The sequence below is a fragment of the Pseudopodoces humilis genome, chromosome 13 (assembly GCF_049639895.1).
Source record: "Pseudopodoces humilis isolate 2021_Gansu_Grassland_sample_001 chromosome 13, ASM4963989v1, whole genome shotgun sequence".
Taxonomy (NCBI): Eukaryota; Metazoa; Chordata; class Aves; order Passeriformes; family Paridae; genus Pseudopodoces; species Pseudopodoces humilis.
In genome coordinates, this window is record NC_142212.1 from 7,413,851 (window position 1) to 7,429,533 (window position 15,683).

At 37.0% G+C, this 15,683-nt stretch overlaps 1 protein-coding gene across 1 annotated transcript in view; it reads left to right on the forward strand.

Annotated features, from left to right (window-relative positions):
- Positions 1 to 15,683, forward strand: part of CACNA1D (calcium voltage-gated channel subunit alpha1 D) — a 169,209-nt gene that overhangs the window by 125,397 nt on the left and 28,129 nt on the right. Inside the window, exons 33-42 of the mRNA XM_088062045.1 lie at positions 1,559 to 1,642; positions 1,973 to 2,056; positions 10,266 to 10,304; positions 10,722 to 10,850; positions 11,560 to 11,625; positions 12,002 to 12,093; positions 12,563 to 12,722; positions 13,916 to 14,043; positions 14,154 to 14,250; positions 15,382 to 15,484. Coding sequence (XP_087918171.1) covers positions 1,559 to 1,642; positions 1,973 to 2,056; positions 10,266 to 10,304; positions 10,722 to 10,850; positions 11,560 to 11,625; positions 12,002 to 12,093; positions 12,563 to 12,722; positions 13,916 to 14,043; positions 14,154 to 14,250; positions 15,382 to 15,484 — 982 coding nt within the window. The remainder of the gene's footprint in view (positions 1 to 1,558; positions 1,643 to 1,972; positions 2,057 to 10,265; positions 10,305 to 10,721; positions 10,851 to 11,559; positions 11,626 to 12,001; positions 12,094 to 12,562; positions 12,723 to 13,915; positions 14,044 to 14,153; positions 14,251 to 15,381; positions 15,485 to 15,683) is intronic.

Sequence of the window (15,683 nt, forward strand, 5' to 3'; positions counted from 1 at the left end):
TGTGTTTAAAAGAGCAGCATTAGAAATGTAATGAGCCTTTCCTGACCCTGCTTCCTCTCCAAGAAAGAAATGTAGAGCTGTTGTCTACTGTAGCAGCTCTCTCACAGTCTCCAAGAGCAAATTTGAACTCAAAATAATCCTTTTCTCAAATATTAATGCACTGAGGTGCATTACTTTAAACTGTGAGATTACTAGAAATTCTAGCAGTTTAAAATCTTGAGAAAAGTATCAGTCCAATTCTAAAATCAGTTTTGGAAAGGATGTGGCTTTTCTCTGCTAACAACTCACGTAATAACTTAAACTACTCAGCTAAAACACTATATTTAGAGCAAACAGTGTAATAAAAAGTGTAACTAGATATAAGGTTAGATTAGCACGTTTGTAATTTTAAACTTCTTGCTAAATGTATTATTTTAGAGCTTCAATAGTGGCTGAAAAGTTAGTATTTTAAAATTAATTACCAAGAAATGTGCATGTAAAAAATGTACATTTCAGCTTTTCTCATGTAATGCACATTCTTTAGTCATGGTGGAATGATAGTTTAATACATCTGAATGAGGTAAAGGGCAAGTTCAGGAGTTTTTGCAGTTCTGGATTTCTATAATAGCTAGGAAAAAGCCACATATTGCAGAAAACTCTGGTTTCCATAATCATCTTAACAATTGTAATACATCTTGATTTGTTCCACACTGGAACCTACCTGGAGGACTCTTCTGAAGTACCTCTTTGCTCAAACATGCAGTTTTATGCCCACAGTTAATTGCATGATAGCCATTTCTAACCCTTTGCAGCCATGTCCCACACACACGTGAGGAATATATTTAAAGATGTAAAATGTCAGAAAGCTGATGAAGCAATTGATGAAAATGAGTTTTCAGACACTGGACTGGCTGCACCAACCAAAAGCATTATGAAATTGTTCAGGTTGCTGTGGTTCACTGGCTACAGAATCAGCCTCTGACTGCAAGTGTAGGATGAGTTCCCATATTAGACCTAGTTTATGAATAGAAGATTAAATCAGTTCTCTAATCTCTATGCACAGTTTCACATTAATAACTGTGCGTGTTTAGCCAGTGATGAGACTTGACCCTTTGAATATTTTTATCAATCACTTAGGTAAGACTACCACAAAATCCTTGATGTTAAGGAGGTTTCAATTGGCTTGGTTTTGCAGAATTACAGCAAAAGGGGTCTTGTCCTCATTAGGGTATATAGGTAAGAATTTTTCAGCCTTGCTAGAAGCCCAAAACCAATTTTGGATGATGGCTTGCTTGCCAACATCGTGCTTATCTGATGGTGTGTTCTGCATGTGTAGAGTGTGTGTGTGTCTGTGTGTGTGTCTGTACATGTATATATATAATTATATATATACACACACATGCACATATATGTTGCTTTTCCTTCAGTAGGCAATATTGTTTGGTTTTGTTTTGTTTTCTCATTAGACCACAGGTTTTGTTTAACTAATTTCTGTTTATGCAAAACTAAACAGAAGTATGCAAATATTTGACATTTCATGTGTAATCACAAACGTTTGCACCCTGCCTGCTCTGTTCAGGGCTATTTTAGTGATGCCTGGAATACGTTTGACTCCCTCATCGTTATTGGCAGCATAGTAGACGTCGTTCTCAGTGAAGCTGATGTGAGTATATCCCAGCTTACTTTCCCCAGTCCCTACTTCTCTTTCTCTGTCTCCCCACTATTTCCATCATCTGGACAAGTCACAGATTTTGATCTGATGTTTCTAAAGTTTTGAGTACAGACCAGTCATAGGTCAATTATGTTGATATGGGAAATAAATAGCCTTTTTTTTCTACCAATTTTTTTTAGCTATGAAAGGGAAAGTTTAGATTGTATAGTGGTACATCAGAGAAGCCTAGAGTGTTTCTGTGTTATAACACTGTCCTTTTCTTCTCTTTTTCTGTTTGTGTTTTTCTCTTGCTCTCTTTCTGCTGAATGCTTGTCCTAACAGCACTATTTCACTGATGCATGGAACACTTTTGATGCCTTAATTGTTGTTGGTAGCGTCGTTGATATTGCTATAACAGAAGTTAATGTAAGTAGCAACTGTTCATGCACTAAATTGCTGTCATCAAGAAATACAGAAAATGTAAACTTAATCCCAAAAAAGTCCTTTTTTAGAAAAGCATGTTTAATCCTGGAATCAAAGAGCAAAACACTGATACAGATGTTTGTACAAGCTGCTGTTATTTATTTATATACTTGTATAGTTGCACATGCACACAGCACAGTGAGACAATAAAAATTGTTTTTCTATATATGCACAGAAAATATTTAATAAAAGGGAATTAAGCTTATGTTGCTATCTTACTTGAAGCCCATTGCTTTTTGTAGGTAACTTGACCAAGATAATTGGAGATTCTGTAAGTTTTTAGTGGCTTGGTTTAACAGACGATGATTTCTTTTTTTGTCAGAGGTTTGGGTTGGGAGGGGTGCTGGCATTCATATCTCAGGAGGTAGCAGAAGAAGGGCACGTAGAAAGTCAGGCTTTCCATGCTGTGGAAAATAGAATGTTTATTTTTTCCCAGTCCTTTTGTGTTTTATATCCTGCAGTAAGTGTTTGGAAGTTTGAATTACTCTTAATGTACTTGGAAAACTCCATCTTTCCCAGAATTTTGTCTGATGGCCATTGCACATAATAGGTGTTTGGGCAACAGATTCACCCTGAAATTGCTTCCTGGTCTTGTGTTAAACTGTGACAATCTCATGACTGACTAAATTTCTGGAAAGAAAATGGAGGAGCAATGAGAGAACATGGGAGCAGAGGAACTTAATCCTGACCTTTAGATTTCAGACTGATTTTTCTCAGTTCTGTGGGGATGGATCTTTCCATGAACTGAAGGACCTTGAGCTGACAAGGGAGGGTCAGGCAGCCCAGAACTGCAGTGTCCTCTTGAGACTTTTCTTTAAGTATAATTATTCTTCATGGAGCACATCTTTTAAAAGCTGCCTCTGGTTAATTTTTGACTGTTTTTTCCCTTTGTTTTGTTTAGTTTAGGGGTTCCCCCCCACCCCCCAAAGAGTTTTGCCCTTAGACTTAGAGCTCAAGTATTTGCAATTTATCCACGATTTCCATTCACAGTAGTACTGGTGTAGGTGAGCAGAGTATTTGAGGAGAGTAAAAAGACCAATCGTTTAGAATAGGTTTCCCTCATAACTGCAAAAGATTGTAAAGAGATTGAAAGATAGCTCAGAGGTACTTCCATGAGCAAAGCAGATGTGTCTGTTCTCAGCAGTGTTTGGGCAGTGATAATTGGGCAGCACTACTTGTAACTGGTCACTGCTGAGCTGTCAGCTGTGAGGAACACTGGGATTTAGCAATTCTCACAGTGGTCTTGAAAATATTCTGGAGACCAAGTAATGATCTCCAAGATAAATACACACCACAGTCAACTACCAGCCCTGCCATTTTTTAGTTTTCGTGTTACTCTCACAAGAGAAAAAATGCTCATCTTTGATTTCTTCTAGTTTTACACTGCAGACTCTTTGTGTACTAAGCATTGTCTGTTTCTGGTCTTGCCACTTTTCTGTGCTTTGTTTGTGCAAGTCAAGAATGTATTATGGTTTCAGTATATTTCTGGCCTTGATTTCCCATTTCCAACATGAAACATTTAATGTTGCAGAGTGTCCAGGGAAATTTCATAGATTTTTACTTTTACTGTTTTGATTCTACTGAACTATTCCTAGTTTAGTGTTAGATTAGTTTAGTGTAAATTTCTGTCATCCAAATCCAGTATTTCAGAATCTTTTTTCAGCCTTCTCAATTGTGCCATTCTACCTGTATTTGTTAACAGTGGCAGTGATCCTGGGAAATCTACATCTCTGCTGAGATGCTAACAGGACCTTGCTTCCAATGGGATTTCAAGCCCATTGATATGATTGAAATAGCACCTGTGAAAATTCCCACTATAGAAACTGCTTGAGCTGAGGAAGCTCAGCCTTGTTTGAGGGCTGATTTGGAGCAGGGTAAATCACCTGCACTGACAGAAAATCAGGTGTTGTTGCAGTCCTAATTGCAGGGACACAACCATCTTGATTGAACAGTGCAAAGGAGATGTGGGTGTGAATATTTCATGTCCTCAGTGTGAACTAAACATTCCTGTAGGATTACAGATGTGATTGCCCCAGGCTGTGGAAACAGCTCAGCATCATTCTAACAGTGCAGCTGGGGATGCTTAGATCCAGTGCAAAGGCCAGTGAGACTGGAAATTAAATGTAATCTCTTTTATTTTGCTGTTAATTTTTCTAACATTTTATAAGAATATATATGCTTCCCTGAGGCTGAGTCTTCTGATCCAGTAACCTCCCATTCTCACATAATACAAGAAATTTACTGTGGTTTGAATATTTTTGGGGTCTGTGGAAGTCAGTCTTTAATGTATTTAGCAATTTACAGGATTGCTCAGCACTCTCAAGGACTGGATCAGTGACCAGCTCCAGAAATGAACCACCTCAGAGCAACATATATTTTGGAAATAAAAATTTTTCTGTGATTATCTTTTTAATTTACTCTGTCATTTAATATCCCTCCCTTCAACCTCCTTCTTTTATGAACCTAATTGGTTTTCATGTTCATTTTATTTTTAGAAATTATTAGAGGCAAGTATATATAAGTAAATATACATGTGGTATAGCAATAAAAAAAATAATTAAAACCACTACTAAAACCTATACAATTACTTCTGGGTTCTGTGGCCTTTTGTTTTCAGAAACTTTCACATGACATGCAAGATCTTGTGTGGTCATAGAAATGGTTCTTTTTCAACTAAAAAAGCAGAGTAATGATTGGCAGACACAAAGTGTAGCCAGTCCAATCTGGGAGAGGGACATATATAACTTATGAGAATGACAGGTAAATAAATTGGAAATAAAATCTGAATAAATAAGTTGTTAAAAGGAAATAACATACAGGTTTCAATCTGGCCTGACTGTATAGGAATGATCTTACTTGTCAGCTCAGAAGCCATTTGGATGACCAACACTGAATGACTTAGAAGCATGATCACATTGTTGCAGTAATGGTTGTGAAGGTTTTAATTCACATTTTTTATTTAAGTTTCTTTTACCATTCATGTGCTGCCAAAACACTGAGAAAATAGTAGAGAGTTCCCTTTCCTCATATTTTATGTAAATTATTAATGCCATCTCTATGGGACTGATTTTATTCCTGACATTTAAAAAATCTTCAGGTTTTCTGTTGAAATAGGGCTTAAAGGAACAGCATTTATGTCTTCCTCCTGAGCCCCTCAGGAAAACCCATCTGTCTTGAATCTTGATCTTGTGCTTGTGTGGAGGAGTGGAGTGGAGTAAAGCCTCATGCCTGCCTCCTGTAAGAGATTCTGGATTCAGCTTTGAACAAGAAGAGTCCAATTCAGTTTGAGTACCATTTTATGCACCCCTATCATATGTTAGAATTTAGATGTTGGTGCCAGTAATTTGTATTTTTGACTACTGTTATATTTTGTAAAGTTTTGCAAACATCTCTCTTTAGGCTTAAGGATAGGTCAGAAAACTGCATTCTCATACAGCTTTGCCTTCGTTAGTGTGAAGTCTCAGTGCAACATCAAATCTCTAAAGTGTTGCAATATCTAATTTGGAGCCAGAGATAAATTTCTGAGCTGCTTTCATTGTGTTAATGATGAAATAATTTATTTACATTATTGCACAACAGAATATTTATTAGTTATCATATAATACCAACATATCAGTTGTGAATTTAGAGCATAAATACATATTTTATAGGGGAAGAAGCGCTTATGAATAATTTTTCAGAGGGTTTCTCACATTGACTTAAAATTTTAATTAGTTGATATCTATGGCCACTTGGTTCATGTTGAACAGGGAATATAGAGGGCACTGATAAGACTATGAAGAAAATTTCTTGCTCACATCTGAATTGCAGTAACTATTCTCTGAACAAATCGTGTGTGTTTATGCACATGGATGCACAGCACACATTTCTGGAGATATTTTGGCAACCTGAATGTTTTGCTATATATGGTATAGTCATCAAATGTGTTTGTCATTCAGATGTTCCTTTATTTATGGTGATGAGGACATTATCATCATGTGTCATTTTTTCATACTCTTGGACCCTTTGGCATGATATGTAAAAAAGAAGCTTTTGACCAACACCATTTACTAACATCACTGGTTTTCATCATGTTTATTTTTTGTTTAAGCACAGAGTTTGCTTCCAATGCATGATCCAATCTGTTTCACACTGTTCACAGTTTTGACACTGAAGTTCTTTTTAGGCAGGATGTTTATTTTGAACATTTGTTGCAGCATGAGGAGTGTAACAAGGAGTTCCTGTTTAGAAAGTGTGCTACATTTTTCATAAGCAGCATTAGTACTTGACCAAAATTTGTAGCAGGTTGCAAACATTTTAATCAGTGAGTCAGAAATTTAGGTTGATCGTTGGTTATTTTTATTGAGGACTGGGATTGTTTGAGGAAGAAAACTGCTCTGTTGCACTTCAATTAAGTAAAAAAAGAAACATCATATATTACTGCCTATTTGAGGTATTTAAGGATTTGTTCAAGATTTCTTGGTTATGAAGTGCTTTGCTGACGTGGGCCCTGAGTGTAACTGGTCCATGGCTGGCAGAACAGGCAGAACAATGAGGACAGTGTCTGTGCTCATTCCCCTCATTGCAGTGTGTCTGTCCGCCAAGCAGGGAAAGCAGAAGCTGTCCATTTATTCCATCTGTGACCATGACCAGACTTCTAGCAGACAGAAGCACACCTGTCATCTTAGGAATCACACAGTCCCAGCTTTAGGGGGACAAAAAAATCCTAGTAGTGACCAGCCTGTCCCAAGTGTTTGGGACCAAGTAGCATTGGAATGATTGGTGGAAAATTAGGGGAAACAGGAGACTGGAAGTAGATTGTCTGGCCACAGGTAATATTTTTATTTGCCTTCTTGTCAATAGATATCATCCCTCTGCTCAGCCTGTACCCCTAAACCTCAAGTCTATTCTAATATTTCCTTATATGTGCAAAATCAAAATGTGCCACCTTCTCATGTGCATACATGCACACAGTGTCACTGGTGCTGCAAACAAAGTTGTGTGCTTGGGTAGTGCCTGCTTTTTCCTTATCTGTAGGAAGCAGACACTCTGTCAGTCTGTCTTTTATTGTTGCTGGAGATTGTCTTATCTTTATCTCAGTTTCCCAGATGTGAACATTCATGCTGGATGGACACACATAACCATTAACTTTGTCCCCCTGATGAGCATTTCCTTTATAAATAAGTATGAATAATATTTTCTTTTGTGGTGTATCACTACGTTAGCTTCAGTGAAATTGGTATTAGTAAAATAAACTAAGCTGCTGTATAATTGGATGCAAATGCCAAAGAGGGTAAAAAATTAGATACACTCTAAAATATTGAACTCAAAACACTTGCCCAGTGATGAATATTTTCAGCTCCAGTAGGAAAAACTCCTCTTGTATGGGGAGTTCATGTTCATACTTTGTTTCTAGAATTTATCTCCACCTTGGCATTATTGTACAATTTGATTTTTGTTAACAAAGTGTTTTTATTTTTCATTGCTGGCCTGCACTTTCCAGTGTCCGTAATTTGTAATCTCTTGCATATGACATCCTAACACTCCCCAGCAGCATCAGATCAGCCTTCAGAAACAGGCAAATGGGACCTCTTAGTCCAAAGAAGCTGAGAAAGAGATTTGTGAGGGGAGTGTGCACTGGGCAGTCCTGGGCATACACCACTGTGCAACCACAAATACCTTCAGTGACCTTCTGACAAAAAGTAAAATGAAGGATCATTATTCTGGAGCAGCTCCAGCAGAACTGATCACATAGGTTGGGTAATCTGACTTCTGCACTTTTAAAAGTGAGAATGAAGTAATTACTAAGACAGTTATATGTAGAAAATGTTGTTTTTACTGCCTTTTCCTTTAGAGAATTTTTTTTTTTTACAACCAAGTCATAATGCAAACTCATTATTCTTTTCATTTGGAAATGTGATTAAATAAAAATATGGAAGACCAAGTATCCTTTTTCTGGTATTATCTGTCCCATTATATATTGCCATCCTAATACTGATGCTAACTTAGTTGGGGCCCCATCCTGCTCCCAATAAAACATAGTGGGAAAAATTCCCAAATGCCAACCCCAAAATTTTATTTCATTTTTTCAAGTGTCAGTTTGTGATGATACTGTAATTTAATCTGATCTCTATCTGTCAAATACTATGCTCAGTTTTTGAGCGTACAAAATACCAAAGCACATTAAGTGATTTGGTCACTGTTTAGGAGAGTATCAAGCTTAACCTGAGTCAGTCACCAGAGATTAATATGACATTTCAGGGTTCATTTGCAGAAGGTGTATTTAAACTTTTTTTCTTTAGTTTTAGATTAAATGGATTTTTTTTCTGTGCTAAAAAGTCAGTAGCAGTGTGGGTCTGTGTGCACTGGTGCAGGTTTGGGATTGGTTTAGGTAGGCAGCTTTGCAAGATTGCTTCCATGATCCGTGATATTTTGACATTTATGGTGTTTGTGATAATGAATTTTTCCTTAATTATGTTTTGATTTTATTTAAATTGCTGAAATATACAGGGAATTTCTAATGAACCAGTTGTCTTCCCATAGAACCAGATTTTCCTTCTGTTTTATATAAATTCTTAGAAAGTTTAGATGTTACAGCTGATTTTACAAATACTCTGCTTGCTGAAGTTTAATAAGGAGATCTGGGTTTTGGTTAATTTAATGCATAAATGTAGTCATAATCCCTCTACAATTAAAAAACTCTTTGTTTCAGAATATATTGATATCCTTGCAGGACATTAATGTATCCATATATAACTTGCAAATAGTTGAGCAAACTGTTATTTTTACCTCATTTCCCCCTAGTGATGCCTTTATATTATTTTTTTTTGGAAAAAAAAATGATAGAGAACGCAATATTTTAACAATGATCTGATTTTTAAAACATACTACCTCTTGCTGCTTTTCTTTACCATCATATGTTCACATAATATATTTTCAACAATTTTCCCTTCCTTCTCCTCAAGTTTTGTCTTGAGTAGCAGCAGTATGTGAGATTTGAGTAGGTGAGGTGTGGCACTGAGTGTGCATCCACAGTGCGCTGGGAGCAGCTCTGGGGAGGCATCGTGTTCACTGCTGCTCTGTAGGACTGGAATTGTTCAAAGGTGCTCCTTTCAAAGGAGGATATTTTAGGCAAGAGGGTAAGACTCATCACTGGGATCTAACATCAGAATCCCATTTTTTCTAGTGCTATAAATGTTTTAAAGACACTCCAGTTTTGGAAGAAGCTGTTGCAAGTTTGTCAAGCAAGCACAGAACGTTGGTACTTTAAGCTTTGCTGCCTGCTCTGCAAAGTGTGTGACCATTTAGGCTCTCAGGAAAGTTTCTTCAAAATCAGAGAATAAAGGAGAAAAGTGAGATGTTCCTCACAGCACACAGGGTTTGGCTCTGTGAACAGAAGTCGTGCGTGCCTCTCTGCTCCCTGTAGCTCCTGAGGGCTGCACAGATCTGTGATTCCAAAACATCAATCAAATCCTGATCCCTTTCTCCACGCCTGATGCTGTTAGCTCAGGGGTGGTGAGAGTCTGAGTGTTGCCTCCTCAGGAGCACTGCTGGGGCAGGGTCAGCCTGCAGGGCTGGCAGTGTTTGGCACTTTGGCAGAGGCAGGAGCTGTCCCTGCTGAGCACTCTCAGTGCTCATCACTGAGCCACCTCAAGGGAATTAACTTCGCTGTAAGGGAGCTCCTGGTGTCATCTAAAACACAATTACTTGACTGTGGTTAGATTCCAGTGATGGAGTAATTAATCTTCAAAAAAGGCAGAGCAGAAAAGGACCTTGAAAGGCTAGTTTGGCTCCAAGGCTTTGTTTGTGAGTTTTAGCTGGGCTTCCTGCTATGATTTCATACAACCTGTGAAAATTGATGGCTAACTTTTTTTTTTGGCCTACCTAGGAGCAAATATTTTATTTTGTATTTACTTTCCATTGAATCTTTTAAACATGTTTTATACCAGCAGATTTTATTATGAGTCAGACAAAAGTGTTTTAGCATGAGTTAGCCAACATAAGAGGATGGTTTCATAAGGGAATTAATGTTTTGTCCAGGACATATATTGAGTTGAAAGATGTTCATTTACCTTTAGAAATTAAAAATGTTCTTAATTTTGCTTATGGTTAAGCTAACTTTTTTTTAATCTTTAATTTGATTTTAATATTTAATGTTCTTAATTTCTTAAAGCCAAAGCCAACTGAAACAGTCACAACTGATGAGTCTGGGGTAAGATCAGTAAAGTGACCCCAGTGGTTTTACCTATACTTGAGTTTATTCTTTTTACCATGTCTTTTTTCCACCAAGTTTTTCTGTATTTTTCATTCCTGTCTGACTGCAAAGGTGTTATGCAGTGGTTTGCATTCATTGTCAGTGTTCTTTTGGAGTCTATTACAAACAAACCCAGTGCGATCCTATTAACAAACCAGAAAACTTGGAAATGCATGTGGTGTGTGAAGCATTTCTGCAGGTCCTGTGTTTTCAGCATGTAATTTTTCCTTTCATATCATGATTATCAAGGTGAACAGGCCCTCAAGATACATTTCCAAATCTTACCTCTTCCACCTTTGCACTTTATGTTGTTTTTCTGGAAGTGTTGCATGTTTGAGTTTGTATTTGGTTTGACTTCTCCATGATGCTCTTCAGAACTCTGAGGACAGCGCTCGGATCTCCATCACTTTTTTCCGTCTCTTCCGTGTGATGAGGTTGGTGAAGCTGCTGAGCAGAGGAGAAGGAATCAGAACATTACTCTGGACATTTATAAAGTCATTTCAGGTTAGCACAATTTATTTAAATCTACTTTTTAATTACAACCATTATACATCAAATTTTATGAAGCAATACCATGTAGAATGCAAAAATATTTAAGTTCATTTTATCAATAATGATGTATTTAAATATATTTTCATACTAATTACAAAATTAATTTCACTGATTACTTCTGTGAGTCTGAGGGACATTCTTTGTCATTTAATGTTAGTTGTTACTGTGAGGTTTCTGTGGTACTTCAGGAAAAGGTATTTAGCATATTTAAAAGAGATGGGATAGTTTTGACATACATAGATCTCATGCTTCCACACATTTTTGTTAGATGACTAGAAAAGAAGAATTTAACACATCTTTTACAAAAAAACAATTTCAGAAGCAAAATAGATACTTCAATCATTGCTCCTGAAAACTGATAAATGTGAAGTTAATGAAACTCTGTAACTGTATAGAAAGAAGTATCTTTGTGTTGTCAGAATTAGTAATGAAAATAAAATTAAAAACACTAAAGATGATCTTCCCACTGGATTTCTGGCAGAAGTAATTTAAAATACAATGAAGCTGGTATGTATTGCATGCAGCAAATATTAAGTGACAGGTAATAATTGGAAGAAAAACCTTGGAAAAATCTGTGTGGAACAGAGAAATGACTTTTGCAAATGGAAATAGAAATGATGGTGTGAGATTATTAAAAGACAATTCACCTGTCCCTTTCTAGGCTCTGCCTTACGTTGCCCTTCTGATTGCCATGCTGTTCTTCATCTATGCTGTCATTGGAATGCAGGTAATCAGAGAATTTTTTTTTAGCGCTAAACAACAGCACAGATTTGTCTGAGATTTGTTTCTTAAGTTGCTTGTTGAAACATTCCTTCGATAGTGGTGCTATGTATAAGGCAGAGCTTTTTTATTTGGCTCTGATTTTCTTGATCAGGAAATTCCAAAAGGTGCAAGAGAAGAACTTGGTGTGCTGCTTTTTTTTTTCCTTTCCTTGTATATGTGATATATTTACTGCACTTACATGACTATATGAAAAATCTAAAGCGTAATGAAAGTGTTTTTATGAAATTTCATGGATTCTGAAGGAAGTTTAGATTGCAAGGCCTACAGCCTCTGACAGCACAGGTCACTGGAATGAGAGTCAAAATTCTGGTTTATTGTAGGTATTTGGAAAAGTGGCCATGAGGGACAACAATCAAATAAACAGAAACAACAATTTTCAGACTTTCCCCCAAGCTGTGCTTCTTCTCTTCAGGTGAGTAAACCTTAACTTGAGACAGGCTTTATGCAAATGTGAAAAAAAGCAGTAGCAGAAATTAGAGACAGGCATTTCTTCAACCACAGCTGAAATCTCATCCTTTACAAGTATGTACATTGAAATTTTATGACAGATTTTCATACACAACACTGCTTTTGTACACAGTAACTCCACTGCAATAAATATTTAACTTGTAAATCGCAGTTTGGGGTTACAGTTTTTACAGGCAAGCCTAAGTGCATTAGTCTACCTTATAAAATGTGTCTGCAAAGTCAGATTATGCTTGTCAGTTCTGAAACTTGCTCGGCACTTTTCTTTAATTAGCTCCTGCTCTGAAATGTTCATAGTCTGTCTTCACATTTGTGCTTGTACACCTTCCAGTGTTTTCTCAGAATGTAATAAATGAGTACATTTTTAATCCATCTTGATCAAATAATGCTGAATTTATCTTTGTGGCGTTATAAAGGTGTGCAACTGGAGAAGCCTGGCAGGAAATCATGTTGGCATGTTTACCTGGAAAGCGCTGTGATCCAGAATCCGATTATAATCCTGGGGAAGAATACACATGTGGAAGCAATTTTGCCATCATTTATTTTATCAGTTTTTACATGCTCTGTGCATTCTTGGTGAGTTTAGCTTGTGCTTATTAACAGCAATGAACTTTGGCATTTTGGCTTTCTTCTGAATGAAGAGTTGTGAGTTGAGAGAATGACTGAAAATCCAACATCCAAAATATTTTGGCAATGTTATGTTTTTCCATATGGAGTGTTAAATCCTGTATTTTCGAACCATTTTTACAGTGAGAGTGGTGAGACACTGGCACAGGTTGCCCAGAGAGGTGGTAGATGACCCCATCCCTGGGAATATCCTAAGTGAGGTTGGACAGAGCCCTGAGCAGCCTGATCTGGCTGAAGATGTCCTTGCTTATTGCAGGGAACTGTTGTAGATGACCTTTAGAGGTCCTTACCAACCCAACCTATTTTATGATGCTAAATTCCCACACGTGAGGTTTTCTTCTGACTGCACATGTGTGCAGGGTGGTTGGCTGTACATTTGAAAGCTGAGTTAGCAGTCTTTTCATAGCTGTTATTTCATGCATTTCTCAATGCTACCATTAAATATTCATTAATAATGGAGCTGCAATTCCCATGACTGAGTATTAATGCTGTTTTTTTGTTTGAATTTAGCAGAACTTGGATTTGTACATTTCTACAAATGTCCTCACGTGTGGCATGTGAGAAGTGAACAATAACCTTTCACCCTAATCTGTGGTGCAAATGGGTTATTTTCTCTGAAATAATCATTGAAATAGGTTTTTCCTCATAGCAGGTGTCTGGTATAAGCTGGTTGATTTATTCTATTCACAGTAATTGTTTCCTTGCAAAAGGAGAGCTGGTCCAACAAAATTCTGTGAACTGATGTAAACATATGTTCTGTTGCTCTGTATCACCTTCTGTGTTAACAAAATGTATTGTCATGAAATTGAATCCTATTCCTGAGATACACACTGTGTCATAATGTGTGTATTGGATCCATTCTCCAGTTTGATGTAGTGGGATCTGGTAAATCGAGGAAGAGAAAGAAAACTGTGTTGTAACCTATGTCAAACAATTGAGTACTCTTAAGTAGAACCATGTTCCTATCATGTCATTATTTGATAGACTTCCACTTAGTTAAATGGAAATATTTTCAGTGATATTTGATGATATTTGCCAAAAACTTTTGATTACCTGAGTTCTTGAGCTAATGCATATTGAATTGACAAAAATTCAAAATAATCAAGGAAGATTGTTCTTAATTACTTTTAATTTTTTTTTAGATCATAAACTTATTTGTGGCTGTCATTATGGATAATTTTGATTATTTGACACGTGACTGGTCTATTCTGGGCCCCCACCATTTGGATGAATTCAAAAGAATATGGTCAGAATATGACCCTGAAGCAAAGTAAGTTAGATCATTTCTCTGATATGATTTATTTGGTAAAAACAATACAAGCAGAACAGGGTGTATTTTTTGGGAGTGGGTGTTTGTTAACTGATGTGTGTTGGTTCTAGGGGAAGGATAAAGCACCTTGATGTGGTGACATTGCTGAGACGGATTCAGCCACCGCTTGGTTTTGGCAAGTTATGCCCTCACCGAGTGGCCTGCAAGGTGGGTTTCACCTGATTTTGTCTGATTGCAGGATGATAAACCAGGCTGGAGTGAATAACAGTATGTGACAATATGTAGCAGCAAGAAGACAGAAAATTAATAGGAGTTTAAAATGTTATAGAATCTGTCAGGCCAAATGTGTAATTTTGACGAAGATCAATGGCATTTTAATGTAAAAGTTGAAAAGCAATACAAAGGAGCTGAATGATTGTTACATTATTTGATGACTTCAGAATTACAGATATTGAGATTTTAGCAATTTTGTTGGGAATAAGATCAAACCTGTTAATTGAAGGATTGCTACAACAGTACTGTCATTTGGATTCCTTGTATATCTGTTTTATAAACAGGTAAAGTTGTCATGTAAACCTCTGGCTGGAACTCAATGTCACAAGTTTTACTTACAGCAAACCTCTATCAAACCTCTATGTAGGCTAACATCAATTATTCATTAATTAATGCTTTTAAACTAGAATAGAAGAAAATTCAAGTCAGACATTAGGAAAAGATTTTGATAGGTGAAATTGTGTCATTTTGGCAGACAGGGTCACAGCAATGCTGCTCTAGAAGAACTCTGATGCAGGGATGGACTGACCCAAAGAGAAAAGCCCCTTTCACAGCAGTTCAGTGTAGCTGGCATAAGAGACTCACGCCATCACTGAAGAGTTACCTGAGGAATGAATGGGCTGAGACAATTCACAGCTGGTGCTCTGGCTCTTCATGGAGCATGAGGGACCCCTGGGAGACCTGGGACACAGCTGCAGCTGGAGTCCATGCCCTCAAATAACTGCTTTTGTCCTTAGTAACGGCACAGTGTGACTCAGTCAGAAACTGGGACTCAGTGTTTGAAAGTTAGCTCATTAAATAGCTCAAGAAATCTTTTGTACAGTTTCAACTTGTGCATAAGCATGCATGAAATTAATACCAAAAAGAAGCATTATTGTTCTTAATTACTCCGTATTATATACAGCTAGGATGGAAAACTCAACTTTATTTTGAAGAACTTACATAATTTATATTCCTCTCAGTAATACTATTCTTTGAATACATCAGCTTTTCAAAAATTAACATTACAGGAGTATTTTTGAAAGCAAGCAGCATCAAAATTTATTTTCCTTTTCTCATTTTCAGAGGCTAGTAGCCATGAATATGCCGCTAAACAGTGATGGGACCGTCATGTTCAATGCTACTTTATTTGCTTTGGTTAGGACTGCTCTAAAGATAAAAACAGAAGGTAAGGCTCTTCACTGTAAAGCCTTTACTGCCCTTGTCTGAAAGCACAATGAGGAAAAGTTACAATTTATTTCTTTGTTGGTTCTGAGTAGGACTGCCTTGGTCTCTCTGCATCTGGTTTGCTTTTGGGTCATGGATTGTATTCACTGTTGCTAGGAATGATTTGCTAGAAAATGAAAGCAAAGGGATGGTGAGGCCAG